This window comes from Siphateles boraxobius, unplaced genomic scaffold (assembly GCF_051911475.1).
Source record: "Siphateles boraxobius isolate OS27281-9 unplaced genomic scaffold, OSU_SipBor_1 8, whole genome shotgun sequence".
Classification (NCBI taxonomy): domain Eukaryota; kingdom Metazoa; phylum Chordata; class Actinopteri; order Cypriniformes; family Leuciscidae; genus Siphateles; species Siphateles boraxobius.
The window spans coordinates 2,512,409-2,527,905 of record NW_027509208.1 but is presented as its reverse complement, the minus strand read 5'-3'; the positions used below and the strand labels follow the sequence as shown (position 1 = coordinate 2,527,905).

Below are 15,497 nucleotides of genomic sequence, written 5' to 3'. Positions count from 1 at the left end.
GGTAGCGCTGGAGAAACTGCAAGCTAAATAATTGATTATGTACATAAAGCAATGCAGGAGGAAAGAGGGGCAGGACAGACCTTTAGAAGCCTGTAAATAAATCCACAAACACCTAAGCTTCAGCGCAGCACCCTGGTTTCTGTTTTGTTATCTGGTGTAATCCACAAAATGAGCCCACGAGTGACTGTGGCTTTCTAATATAAATCTATAGATAAAACTGTCAGTCTGACATACTTGTGGCTATTAAGAAATGTATTAGCTGTGGCGCAGCATCTCCGTGTGAGATCTTGCAGGAGTCTTTAGGGACTATGCAAATACACCATAAATTGCACACGGAGGGGGAAAAACTTTTTTGCATTATTCATAAAGGATGCTTTCAGAAATTACAGCGCACTACACTGCAGGTGGACTTTTAAATATGAATCGCAATTAACAGGAAATATTAGTGGCCAAGTCATTTATTTTGTGATTTGTAGATGTATAGAAGATATGTAGATAGACAAAGCAAGCTGTGACAAGGATATCTTTTCTCACAAAGTGCTCTGAAAAAATGTGCATTATATACAAACTAAACTTAATTTGTCTCCAATTTGTTAAAACAGACAAAGGAGTAAAAAAAATCCAGCATTGAATGTTTATAAGATCAAAACAAATTTGTAGTCCATTCGCTTACAAAATGTTGCATACTGTATCTGAAAATATTCCAAAGACTATTTGAAATTCCATTTCAATGGCTGAATTTTTAAATTGCCCTTACAAGTCATACTTTACATCTTCTGAAATGTGAACTATCAAAACAGTCATAATAATAGAGGTGAATTGTTTTCTTTCTTTTTTAACATCATCTTTTCAGACAAAAGAAATTGCCTCAAAATACTGAGACATTCCCCCTGGGCACAATGTTAATTATATATTTTGCAATGTTTTCCAATCTAACAAACAATCTGTGAGTAAGATAATAGATCACAAAATTACCTCTTTCCACTGAATGATATATAGTGGCTTGATTTTTTTTCATTATCTGAATAAAAGTCCTAAAGCCAATGATGATGACAATCATTACTCAGAGGGATTGTAAAGGCTTTTAATATTCCAAAGAGCAACTCAAACTACAGCTCCATGTTGCAGCATTAGGCGACAGATGGTTGTGCCAGCATGAATATAATGGTAAATAAACGTATTAGAGGAGGCCTGAGCTGCTCCTTAACCATCCAGGTGGACATGGGTGTGAAGGTGCACGGCTTAATATACAGATCAGATTCAATTATAAACCACAATCAGTGAGTGCAGCAATTGGCTGGCTGTTGGTGTTTATACAGCTACTATTCATGGCAATGGCAAACCAGGTCCCTTTGTAGCAGCTCTGATGACAAATTTAAACTCAAAATGCTTCACTTATAGCTCGATTTCTCCTATCCAGGTTTAATGTGCAGAGACAAATACAAGAACGGCATTTGTAGTTTGACTTTCAGATTAGTGTTATCACTGTGGCGCTTTTAAAATATTGATTTGTTTATTTGAGTGGTCAACTTCTGGCTCAACTAATGGCATGAAAACCTTAGATATGTATATGTAGATGCCACATTCGACCACTCCAGAAATGTCAGCGCACTGTTCCATTATACATCAGCTTACGTACAGTATAGCGGCCCATTGAAACACCCACTAATGAGGCATATACATAAATACATGTGATTTAAACGTTCAGTCGAAGTCAACTTTCGGTCACTTTATATGGACCATCATGCTCCATGCTTTTCGATCAGTTAACAGAATGTTAACAGGTCTTTTTATTGTTGCTGTTTTATATGATTTTAAATCAATTCAATTCACATTTATTTGTATAGCGCATTTCACAATCCTTATTGAGAAGAAAAATAAAAAATAAACTTTTGTCAATTTGCATATGTGCTGGACTTTATTTATTTTTTTTGCTCACTCCTTTGAAGGCATCTTGAGTAAACCGCTCCATATTTAACGTAGCACACAAAAGACCTGAACCGTAAGCGTTGAGACCTGTTCTACAGAATATGGAAATTTGTTGTGCATAACCCGCATACAATTGCTCTCCTGTGGGCCAACCAACACTTCACACATCCGCCACCTACATGCACAGAAGAGCAATAGACATTTGGGAGCCGACGTCACACTCACATCTCTGCAGTTGCTTGCACATTGTGGTAGCAGAAAGAAAAAGAGGTAGCAAGTGGAGGAAAATGGGCGAGATCAACAGAATAAGAGAAAATATATATTGTTGTGACTTTGGATGTCAGAATCTGAATGCAAAAAAAAATAGTCACCAGTTTTACAGAAAACTGTTGTCGCAACACCCTTAGAAGCTAAATGCAAACGTTTATGGTTGCAAGCCATTAAACAAACAGATTGGGCTAATGAAATGCAATGATTACCCTACAATTAAAGCATGAATATGATGTAAACAATAGATCTACATAATATGCAGTTCATAGGGGGCATGATGTATTTGCTCTACAGTTACAGAATGAAATAATATTTGAAACTAACATTTTACATAGATCAAATTTAGACCTATAACATTATCTCACAGTTCTGACTTTTTTCTCGCAACTGCCAGTTCTCACAATCACAAATCTGAGAAAAAAAGGTCAGAATTGTGGGATATAAACACACAATTCTGAGGAAAAATGGAGATTATGACTTTTTCTTCACGGGATTGAGAGTTACAAACTCGGAATTACCTTTTTTTTTTTTTCATTGCTTCCATAGGCTGCTGCTGAACTGTCATTTTCTGCCACCAAGTAGGATCTGCACACAAAACACATCATCGCTGTTTGAAAACACCCAAATGGTCTATGGTGGTAAACAGTAAAAATTTTACAGTAAAATTGCTTAAACAGTGGGTTGTTTTTCACTAAGATCTGAGCACTTGGAAAATGATCAGTGAAGAATGTCGGAAACCAAACAGTTGATGGGCCAAATTGACTTCCATTGTATTTTTTTATTATTATTATTATTCATACTATGGAAGACAATGGGGTCAACTGTTTGGTTAACCATATTCTTCAAAATATATTCTTTTGAGTTCAGCAGAAAAAGAAAATTCATACATGTTTGGAACAACTTGAGGTTGAGTAAATGACAATTTTATTTTTGAGTGAACTATCCCTTTAAAGGCTCAGCTGGTGAGGAGCTATGTCTCTAGCACAGTTTTCCACAATAAAGCAGTCTCTATAATAAAAATCGTAACTAGAGAGTATGTAATTAGACGGAAATTAGAGAATGTAAATGGATTATTAAGTGAATGCGTATCAGTAAACGCAATGATAGTGGTGTGAAAACATCTTTCTAGCAGACATACTCTCCCACACTTGCCCCAGAACTGAAATAGATCAAAGAGAATCCAGAAAGTGTTGATTTCCTCTGTGGATGTCCTTATTTACCAGAACAGCAATGATGAGTCAGACTGGAATACCCTGCAGCTCGGTTTCATCAAAACTAAATTAACATTTGCTGCTGAAAAACCACGAGTGAGGTTAAAGAAACACAGGCAACTTTTCATTGTGTTTGCCTAACCACTAAAAGTAAGATGTTCCTTTTCACCTCTTCATGTTACTAAGACTATCTTTTCGGTTCTAATAAATCACATTTGTTCTTCACGAGATGGCCTAATATGCGTTTTGAATCTATAAAGCGAATATCCATCTCATCATTATATTCTCAACAATATTGGCAATTTCTTTGGCAAAAAAGTTTTTTTTTCCCTCAGTGATGCTTTATAAAAGAGACAGAATGCCTGCACGCCGTCCATTTTTATCTCTCAGGCATGTCATACATAATGAAGTATAGTAAGAGTGTGTGAAATAGGATTTCTGACACTCTGCAGACGTCCACAGAGCATGTCAGCTGGGGATTAGCAACTCAACGGTGGAAATGAGGACAGATTCCTCCATCTTTCCCAGTTAATTCCTACCTACAACCATTTATCATGGTGTCCTGACAGCGTGAGAGGACAAAAGACAACTAAACAATCATGGAATATAAAATTCCTGGGATGATGGAATGCTGAAACAGGAATAAAATAAGAAAAAGGATCCCTTATTCACCTAATGTAACAGTAGTAAAATAAGCTGTATCCTAGTCCAATACCTGTTGTTTAACCACAATAGCGGATGTCTTACCCTGTCTACTGCTTACTTTAACATTAGTGCCTGTCCACGGATCTACGATAGGCCACATCATTCAACACAGAAAGCCCACTGTGCATCTTCTCTCAAAAGCCATTACCAGAGGAGAGCAGGTGCACTAGCCAATGAGCGAGGAGACCACACTTCAAGGCGAAGCTCTGTAATTCACTTTTTCCATCTCCATGAACTTATGTGATTATGATAAATGTGGTATTTTTTCTGCAAGGGGCCATTTGCAGTGAAACATTAACAAAATAAAAACAAATTAGGGCAATGGAAGCTGGACCCAAAGACAGGCGTCCACAGCCTTTCTCTTTATTTTCTCATTTGCTTTTATCAATGCGGCCATACTTCCACAGGCTATTCTTTAAACCTGGGTAGAAAATAGGCGTGTTTTTAGATTATCCTCGATTTCATTGCATTAGTGGAGTGTTTTGATGAAGACACCTAACCTGAGGGTGCTGCTCTCCAATAGTGAGGTGAAGGGGAGACAAGTGAACTGGCTGGAACAATGCAAGTAACTAGAGATAGAAGAAGCCTATCTTGACATTCTGCTCAATGTTTTCCAAGAGCATTGTGCCAAATGTCTCTTTTTGGAACTGGAAGATGAGGAGGATTTGAATAATGAAAGCAGAGTCATGACTACAAAAGAGAGCTTGTTATTTTCTGCTTCTTTGCTGGCGGTTGCTTTTTTGCAAAACAAGTACTCTTCATGTAAACTAGTCGAACCTCAAATGCACTTCTTTGAAAATATACTTCAAAAAGATCAATCTTTGACAACTCCCGATGTCAAAAACCTTTGTAGTTAATAGAATAAACATAAAAACACCAAAGAACAATATCTATATATCTATTATATCTCTCTCTCTATATCTATCTCTCTTTCTATATCTATCTCTCTCTCTCTATATCTATCTCTCTCTCTCTATATCTCTCTCTCTATATCTCTCTCTCTATATCTCTCTCTATATATATATATCTCTATATCTCTCTATATATGCACACTGATGAGCAAAAACATTATCACAGGTGAAGTGTATTGTTGATCATCCCCTCACAAGGTCACATATTAAGACTGGGGTAGATTAGATGGTAAGCAAACAGTCATTTCTCATATTCAACGAGTTGGATGGAGAAATGGGCAGGAATAAAGATCTGAGAGACTTTGACAAGGGCAAAATTGGTATGTCAAGGCGACTGGGTCAGAGTATCTCTGAAATGGTAAGGCTTGTGGGTTGCTCCTGGTCAGCAGTGGGGAGAATTATTTACCAACAGTTGCCTGAGGAGGGACAAACCACAAACACAAACCACAAACACAAACCACAAAGGACAGGGTGTTGGGCACGAGTCACGAGGGTTGCACGAGAGCAATGAAGATCCAGCCAACAGAAGGTCTACTGTCTCACAAAATTTAAATGATGGTTATGGGAGGAATGTGTGTCACTATACACTCTGCTACTCAGTAACTTTACACGGTGAATGATTTTTTCCCACACTAAAATCATGCAACACGCATAATCTTCACACACAAAAAAAGTTTCCACAAGAATATTAAAGCAGCACAACTGTTTTCAACATTGATAAAAGTTTCTTACCAAATCAGCATATTAGAATGATTTTTGTAGGATCATGTGACATCTGTATGAAAATGTAAATATGTGCTTCAAGCTTTTCTCTCAAAAACACACACTAAAAAAAGTGTTGAGAAAACAGCAGTTAAGAAAGCATCTGATGGTAGGTATGTGGATGTTTGCAGAAGCTCTGCAATTCAGCATTCCAGTCACGTCATGTTCATTTATACACCACGGTACATAATGATTTAAAGCAAGCTTTACAGTATAAAACATAAAAAAAACAGTGTCAGTGTTGCTTTCAATTAGAACTAAAACTTCAATTTCAATTTCAGCAGCTCTCACTTTTTTTTTATTATTATATTTTAAATTCCTTTTACAAAGAAGAACAGCACTGCATTGAATACATTAACGAAGAAAAAAAAAAGCAGCTCTCACTTTGTTCATGTTTTTACTTCAGTGGACTGAAGGCGGAGCCCCCAGAGCACATAAATATTATGTAATTGCCATGAACCAATGGTAGTTTGAAGGTTTTTACCAGCCAGAGCAATTTACTTTGTTACTCCCAAAACGTTTTAGCCTGATTTTGAACTTGTCAAAGGGTCAAAGACGTCCATGTTTTAAGAGCTATCCAGGGGAAAGCCTCCTACTCAGCACCCCAAACCAACTAAGGCCACAAATACAGAATCTGCTCTGATCAGTCCTCCAAAAGTCAATAAGATAGTTAAAGCCAAAGGCAAACCACACAAAAGTGCAAAACCTAAACCAGTTCAGAAAAGGAAGTCGTTGTGATCCTTCTGTATTTACATTGCAGTTGCTGCTTTAGATAAATAAAACCCGAACCCTATTTTAAACAAAGTTTACATCAGTGTGGCTGCTAGCTTTATTCATGACTGTTTAGAGTATAGAATTAATCAGCCTAATGCAGTTTTCATTTACAAGGGATATACTATGCTGGTCAATAAAAAAGAGAATTTTTAAAACCTTCAAAAAAATTTGATCTACTGTGTTCGTTATAAATGTTGTTTTCAACTATTATGAAGCATCTTTAAAGGCTAAAGTTCCTTGTACACTGAGTACGAAATTGTATGTGTTTTTTCGTATTCGTCACTCGATGGTTCTGAATTGTCATAACACCTCTCAAAATGCTTGCTACAGATGAGAAAAACACAGAAAATCGAACCAGATTCTAATTATTTTTATGACCGACGAAAGTTTCAGAGACTTGTGTAAACGTGATTGACAATGCGTGGTCATATAAATTTTTTAACGTGCGAAAATTTCGAACGAGAATTTCAGACTCAGTGTGCAAGGACCTTAATGAGCAGACATAAAAGCCATTCAGTATCTTCCATATTATGCAATAAAAAATTAATTAAGAGTCAGAAAATGCCTTAATATAACTTGTCATTTTAATACAAGTTTGCAAAAAATGTGAACTGTATAAAAATAACAATATCTCTCAACTATACCTGTTGTTTTACATAAATAGTTTGGTTAATTAAATAACTACCAGTGTTATTTAATTAAAAAATAATAAAGTAGTGATCACTGAGAACTACAGGTGGTGGGCTAAACAGAGACGTTTTCCTCTTTGAAGATTGTTAAGGCCGCTGGGTTGGCGCATTCTTCGCTTTGTACGCTGGACAATATGGGGGTTTCCATTTCTTCCACCTTCACTTTTACTGCAATAATTGTGTTAGAGATAGAGACAGGGAAGCCATGTAAGAACTATATTTAAAAAATAAATACATTTTATATTTGAAATAAATGCTACATACTTTCGTCCTCAGGTTCAGCCTTTATTTGTAAGATGGGGGCTGTGATGGAGAATTTGCCTGCCTCTTGTTTTTGATTTGTGACGTTTGGTGCCTCTTGTGGTTGATTCGTCTCTGGATTCTCATTATGCTGAGTGGGCTGGGTTTTAGATGTGCATTTACTTGTGTTTTTCTTTACACATCTTCGTCCTACAGTAATAAATACAGAATAGTAAGAGAATGAAGGAAAGATAAAAAAATCATATCTATTCAAAGGGAATTTAATGAAAGTAACCATGTGCTTTGTTTATCATTCAAAATTGAATATTTAATACTTATTCTTTAAAGACGAAACTAAGAATAAATTGCAATAAAACATACTCCTTTTCCCCATAAAAGGTTTTGCCTTTTTGCTTGTGTTCGAGCGTCCCTGAGGTGGTTCTACACAAAGAGCACAATATAAAATGAAAACCAAATTTTGGAGTGCACACTGTACATGAATATTTTGAAAATTACAATAATCTACCTGGTCCGATGGGTGGCTGCAGCTGGTAGCCAGTGATTTCACACCAGCCCACAGGATAAATTTCAGGGGACTGACAGTCTACCCACTGATCAAACTCAGGCCCCCAGCCATCAAAGTGGATAAGGAGAAGCCGGCCTACGCAGCGCCTAACAGTGGCCACACACACCAGCCGGGGCTCCATGAGGTCCACTGCCTCTAGCTTCATACCTGGGGTAAAGCCGTGGCCTACATCATCCTGGGAGAGACATATAAGGAAGGGAGCACAAGACCAGCTTAAAACACATTAAACCCACAGATGAAGTAACACATTGTATGTGGCTCAATTGTCAAAATAAAAGGTTTACCGTGTTGAAAAGTCTTCGTGGAGCAGCTAGAGTTCCTGTTTCTTCTAAATATTTTGTCCATGTGAAAGTGGCATGATCATAACCTGATGAGAAAGGAGACAATATCAACAAACACTGTATGAAATTGCAAATCATTAGCCTCATAGCATAATCGCCTGAGTCATATTTCAATGTGTTTATGCTAGGCAATTATGCTATGAGGTTAACAAAATGAAGGCTCTTTAGCTTATTGATTTTGGTTTAAAAAAAAAAAACGCTGGAATAATCAGTTGACCACATTACCAGGAGGTAGAGTAAGAGATATGTCGTTGCTCTCGCAATATCCAGCAGGTAAAATGGCATGTGAGCTGGCATGGTAGCAAAACCAGTCAGAACCATCACCGATCTCGACACCATCAATGCCTACCATGATGTATCCATCCAGCAACACCTGAGCGATAAGATAAGCCAGATCAGTGCAATTACTTTCAACAAGGTAATGTTCAAAATTCATTAAAAGTCATAAATAAATAGTGGCTGTATAGTACCTTACGGACTGATGCAACACAGATGTTCCCAAGGTTCAGAGGATCAACTGCTTCAAGTTTCATGCCTTCCTCAAAAAACGTATTTCCCATGTAAACGGTCCTCAACTGTTGACATACAGCAAGAAATTATACATACTAGATGATTACATGACAGATTTTTAAGATTTTTTAACTAAAATTTACACACAAAAAAACAATATTTTAGTTCATGGTGTACGGACTAACCTTCTTAAACTGATCTGGCACACTGTTTTGTAGGACCTTATGAAATGCTGGATGGCTACCCATGTTGACATTTTCATCTGTGTCAGAAAAATCATGCATGACATCATTAAAAATAACCTACTGACAAAAAGGCAGAGTGAAGAAGAAAAAAAAACTATTTTATTACTCTTTAATTGTTATTAATTGTTATTTTATCTTACACAGTTTAGTTTTGTTCCCCATTTTTTCTTTTTTGGGCCTCCATACAAAAATAATATTTCGTTTTTTTAAAATCCCTTCTTTTTTAATGGAGCCCCACACAAAACATATGGAATAAAAAATATTGTGACCTCGAATCAAGAATTTTATCCCAGGATTTAATAATTTGTGGCCACTTTTTTATTCAAATCATTTTAGTTTAATTGTTCCCACGACTGACAACCATTTAACTAAAACAAGGGGAAAATATAATCTGTTATGGGAACAAATTATTTTTTTAACCATCTTTATGGAACAAATATACAAGATAACCATTACTTGCAAATGTACTTCCATTAACTTCCTTCCCATCCTCCCCTCACCATCCACAAATTGAATTACAAACACAAATGGAACAAATCCATGGCCACAATATCTCGTTTTCCCCTCCCCACATCCTGTGCGAAGCTCTGTACTTTTCATCTCATGTAAAGGTTCAGACTCTTCATGTTTGTACTGCGATTTGTCTATCTGTGGGTTTCAAGGCTTGAATCAATCTATAGATGCCAGTTTCTTCTCACCTGTTTGTTTGATTAAGTGCCCCACTCTTTCAGACCAGCCAACAGGGTGTACTAGAGGACTCTGCATGTGACACCAGAAATCTGAGAGCACCTCGCCCGAGGGTCCCAGTCCTCCATCCTCATACAGCAGTCTGAGTCGCCCTCCTATGACAGTATCCACCACTGCCAAACAGGTACGGCTCACCTGCGAGCGATCGACCACCTCCACACGAACCCCCCGTCTGAACGGACACCTCAAACTGTCTGCCATCTGAAACATACAGACGGGAAAGAGAGGAAGACAGTTATGCAGAAATTAAAGAAAATCAGATGGCGTCAATTTTCCATTGCCTTTACCTTGACATGAAAGTCAACAGGAAGTGTGTGTGCTCCAACTAGTTTCTCCATCAGGTATGATTTCCAGTCTTTAATATGCTGGTGAAACTCTGTAGGACAAGATTGTAGGACAAGATTTAGAATTTTTATGGCATTTAAACCTAATGACTTACAGTGTAAACATTCACCTTGAGGAAGGACCAGGAGCTTGTTATTCAGTGCACACCAGCCAATAGGATGAACATCAGTCGTGCCTAAGTTACACCACAGGTCATGGCTGTCATCATCCTCAAAACCTTCATGGCGTAGAAGAGCTTTATAGCCTAAGAGAAACACATCACAACACAATATGACAAAGACTGAATCAATTTATCACACAACATCCTATTATCCATAATCAAAATTAATGTTTTATTAAAATAACATTTTTTAAATTCTAAACTTCTCTGTAAATGTGTAACTTTAAAACCTCTTGGTTTAAATTTACCAATAACTTCCAAAAACTTAAGTTTCCTGTCACCTGTCCAGAGTAATCCGTTTATGAATCACAGTACACTATATTTTCTGTTTTTAATTAGAAAGAGTATTGTATTTTTTAATGAGTATCGTTTCTTTATTGTTTTTGTATATTTATTTGTGGTTAACCAGTCTGTTTAACTCATTACATTCTATTCAGACTGCAAACACAATAAAATAACTATAAAGTATAAATATAATATTCACCTTTTCACACCGAGAACAACTTGAGGGACTCATACGCAACAATTTACAAAGGGTGAAAAAAATAAATTGACCTTCAAATTGAAAAGGTTTACAATATTTACCTTTTTTATATATAGTTGAACATAAGAGACGTCGTTCAACCCCAAACTTTTGAACGGTAGTGTAATTTAAAAAAATAATATTTTTATAGAAATAATGAAATAATATATTTATTTGCTTTAGTATTCAGCAGTGGTGGGAAACAAGAGTTCATATACCCGATAGCTTTACAACAGTGGCGATCCAGTACAAGGCTGTATGGGTGTTCAAAACCTCCACTTTCAAGTTCAACTTTCAAACCTTTCACTTTCAAAACCATACCTGTATTTACTTCCGGATCATTGGCACGCGATCATTGGTAACTAAGCAATGGTAATTTACCAATGATCGCGCGCGCGCGCCCACTCGACAATCGACTACTGTGGACTTCGACCGAAATCCGGAAGTAAATACAGGTATGTGAGCTGGCTGAATTAACATCACTTTTATTCATATCTTTCACATCTACTGCAGTCAGATTCACCTTGTTCACTCTGAATAAAATCACTCACATGGCTGTGCACTTGTAATAACACATCAAGGATGTTAAGAGGCTAAAAGTAGGTTTAAAACATGCCCCATTTAAGTCAACAGGGTGCAAATTTTAAAAAGAGGATAACACTGTGTAGGCAACACCGATTTTTGTCGTTGTTCTACTGACAGCACTCCAAATTTAAAAAAAAATTAGCTCAATGTTAAAATTGACCGTAGTTCTCCTTTAATTAGCCATTACAGTCTCAGAAAAACAAAGACAGAATTAAGTTTTTGGTAGAATATGGGAAGTTTGACTCAGCAAAAAAGGGTGGTTCTGCAAAATTGTGTGGAGTAATGAATCACAATGAAACAAGAGTTGCATGTTAATGCACCAGAGCGTCTTTGAAGATCTGGTGAGAAATACAATAATGAATGCATCTCTACCACAGTGACACATGGAGGAAGATGTGCCATGATGTGGGGAGTCTTTTTAGCTGCTGGTTTTGGTGAGCTGCTTCACTGTGAAAAGTAATTTAATGCTATGGAGTACTTTCTGCGCCCGCATTACAGATATATCCTAACCATGCCTGGTAACCATGGCAATTACAGTTAGGACTTTATTTAGGACAAAAGCTATTACAGAATGACATTTCTTAAGTGCATAATCTTATCTAAACTATGGTTAGGAAAAGGGTATTAACTCCACACAAAAAAATCCTATAAAACTTTTGGGCAACTCCAAAAGTATTTGAAAGCCAACTATAAAAATCTCATAACAATAGCTCTGTCTGAGAATGGTGTCACATTTATTAATGACACAGCCGATGTTTGATGGTGGAAAGACTTTGTGAACACCCAAATGATGTGCTGCACTTTGATGACAAAACTGACAAAGAATTACAGAAGAATTAAAAGCACCGTGGCAAGCAGGCCGAGGGCCGTGAGAGAACGGCGCGAGGCCGGTGGCGTGACGCACCGGTCTCGTATCTCACGGAGGAGCGACGAGAGAGGACAAGGCCTGGACTATTTATGTAATGATATTTTATGTTTTCTTTAGTTTATGTGTGTGCGGCAGTCGGCTGGGAGGGGCTGCCGCCTTTACTTTCGTTTTCTGTTTACTTATTTTATAATTATTAAAGTTAATGTCCGCCGGTTCCCGCCGCCTCCTTCCCACAACAACATACCTTAGCTACAACCACTTATTTTTTTTCTTCATTTTAATCTCTAGTTTCTCCATTTTACTTCACACAGCAGCTGTTTGTGTGTCATAGGTTGCTTGGTAACAGACCTGAGAGTCGATTACCGAACTCAGTGGAACTCAATATGTTGACTGATATCTAATGAAGATGTGATTATTTATAATTTATACACCTTATTATATACAAAAATGGACCATGGTGAACATACTTAGTTTGTGAACCCTGTTTTGTTATCACACAGTTTAATATAACTTAAAAGTCCAGTACTGCCACTCATTAACTGTGCATTTAACAATGCTCAGTCTGACCTTCAAGGCCTTTAAAGGATGCAGTCTTTGAATTGGGAGACAGTCATTGACTCTTCTTCCTGTAAAAGGCTGTCTGCGAGTTTATCCACACAGCTTAAACATGAAAAGAAAACAAAAGGTAAAGGCTATGTACGGTGGCTGAGAGAGCTCAATTCGCTGCAACTGAAGAAAACGCATGCAAATAGAAAAAGCACCCGCAAATTAATAAAAAATCTTCCTCAGTTTCAAAACACACGTGCTCCAAATACTCACAACACAACCGAATAAAGAAACGCACTCCAAAAGTTCACAACACAACCAAATACAGAAACACACTGCAAATAGCACAGACCACTACAAAAATGTTTCCAGGCGACCCCAATAAGTGACAAACCTGGCTGGGACGTGCTTACAGCTCAAAGTCTACTTTATTTTATTATTATTTGCAAAACATACAGAGATTACATGTTTATGACAAACAACTTTGTATACAATTTACAATGTGTATTAATATGTTCAATGTCATCAGAATACTAATAAGAACAATGAGCTGAAAACTAAAATAAATAAAAAAAGATAGAGAAAAAGAACATGAGGGAAAGATATGAATCTATACATCAGTTACATTGTACAAATGTTGTCATGTAATGTTTAAATACGTTTCTTAAGAAATGTTAGGTAATGCGCCGTCCAAATATGAGATGGCAAGTTTTAAAGTTGAGACACACACACAAGATGTATAAAGCATATTTTAAAAACTTTTGTGTTTAAAATGTAGATTTATTTGCAAGTTATGTTAACAGCAATAAGATATTTCTGGTAATTATAGCTATTCAGCTGATGGACACAGTGCTGCGTTGTCATGGGAACATCCCAGGTGAAAATAATGAGGAAATTACGTTGTCTTTCGTTGCTCCCTTCATCAAGTGCGTACGGAACATAATGGCACACTAGTGCCCTACTCACTCCAAAGTCCCCGCTTCAACTCGTTTTCGTTGTGTTCTGTGTTATTTGAAGAACACACGTTTCTGTATTTGGTTGTGTTGTGAGTATTTGGAGCACACGTGTGTTGTGAAACTGAGGAAGATGTTTTCTTAATTTGCGGGTGTTTTTCTATTTGCATGCGTATTCTTCAGTTACAAGCGCGTTAAACTCTCTCGGCCGCCGTAGCTATCCCATACTAAATTACTTAATCTACAGATTGTGTGCAATTCTTTCTAATATCCTGACCAGTGATTTTTGTGTGGTTAAAATGTTTGCCCAGTAGAGTCCATTTCAAAATCCATTAAAATATAAAACTGTTTTTTAACATTGTAATATTTCACAATTTTGCTGTTTTACTGTATTTTTGATCAGATAAATTTTGCCTTGGTGAAATTGCCAAAATCAGCCTTGGAGAAAATCTTAATTATTCCTAACTTTTGACTTTTATGTTTCCCAGCTTCAGGCTTTTTCAACAAGGTATCAGATAACTTTCTGATGCAAACTGTTGTGGTTCAGTGGTCGCTCTGGGTTTTCTTCTCGTAATGATTTTGTAGTTAGCAAATGTATTTAAAAAAAATGCTTACGGTGCACAGTTCACGTTTTCGTCGAAGTGCATCTCTGCCGGATCCGTGACCATCGTGTCTCCCCCCAGCGGCCGAACCACTAGCTGACGACGAACCCGATGAAGGTGCTGTGTGCACCGAAGGAACCGCACCAGCTCGGAGTCTCACTTGCCTCTTGCTTCGGCATCCCATGTTGAACTCCATCATATCGCCGGGATCATAATCATCCGGTCTAAAGTGAACTCTACACAATACCGCGTTTTTCGAAGCAGAAGCGGAAGTGAAGTCCCGTCTCTTTACCTGCACAAACCGCACCCAGGCACGGAAGATAGCACCGTCCTTTTTCTTGTTAGGAAACCTGTGGACTCGATGTCCTGTCAGGCAGGAGTTCGTGCAACCTCCACAGACACAATAATTTACCATAGCGACGATAGATTGAAATATGAATAACTACTGCTCCAACTGAATACTAACCTACTCTGGACTGTGCAAACGCAAAGCCCCGCAAAAAACTCCCTCTCGTGAGGTAATATGACGCATGCCGAACGGTTCTCTTACGAGAGGTTCTCTCGTATTGCGTAAGTTTAGCTTACGCTACGGGAAAGATTCATCTTCTCGAGATACTGAAGCCAAAAAATGATCCTTAATTTTGTATAACTTGTCAACGCAGTGCAGCAGCTAGCAGACCTAGAGCAGGCCATCTCGCGTGCTCATTGGCTGCCCTGCGGGCAACTGCTGCAGCCTACCAGTGCGCCCGGCGTGACGTCACGCCCAATGAAGGGCGCCCGCGCCTTTATAGCGTCACAGCTCACCAGATAGGCGTGGCTTAGCGTATAAAATAGGGGCTGTAGGCTGAATTCTCTGATTTTTCAACTCTTCAGCGAGCTCTTCGCATCGCTGGATTTGAGAGAAGCCACCGCCGCCGTCGAACAGCGAACAGCCAGCTTAGGACAGCGCTGAGGAAGCCGGCCGTCTTCGCCACCTTCAGCCATCCGTGCGAGCT

At 37.9% G+C, this 15,497-nt stretch overlaps 1 protein-coding gene across 1 annotated transcript; it reads right to left on the bottom strand.

Annotated features, from left to right (window-relative positions):
• Positions 1-7,128: 7,128 nt before the first annotated feature.
• Positions 7,129-14,701, bottom strand: LOC143728947 (lethal(3)malignant brain tumor-like protein 2). The gene is made up of 13 exons (XM_077219884.1): positions 14,663-14,701; positions 11,167-11,239; positions 10,375-10,509; positions 10,208-10,296; positions 9,872-10,121; positions 9,114-9,190; positions 8,889-8,993; positions 8,644-8,791; positions 8,362-8,444; positions 8,018-8,252; positions 7,873-7,932; positions 7,516-7,701; positions 7,129-7,419 (listed from the first exon to the last, which is right to left on the bottom strand). Exons 1-13 carry the CDS (start codon positions 14,699-14,701, stop codon positions 7,307-7,309), a joined length of 1,593 nt encoding a protein of 530 aa, XP_077075999.1. The 3' UTR covers positions 7,129-7,306.
• Between the last annotated feature and the right edge of the window lie 796 nt (positions 14,702-15,497).

What these genes read in the sequence shown, in the direction of transcription:
- LOC143728947 (XM_077219884.1), bottom strand. Translation starts at nt 14,701, where the DNA reads ATGATGGAGTTCAACATGGGATGCCGAAGCAAGAGGCAA. An exon ending in ATCTCTTACTCTACCTCCTG is followed by an intron (nt 8,445 to 8,643) that starts GTAATGTGGTCA and finishes CTTTCTCATCAG; the next exon opens with GTTATGATCATGCCACTTTC. An exon ending in CACGAAGACTTTTCAACACG is followed by an intron (nt 8,253 to 8,361) that starts GTAAACCTTTTA and finishes TGTCTCTCCCAG; the next exon opens with GATGATGTAGGCCACGGCTT.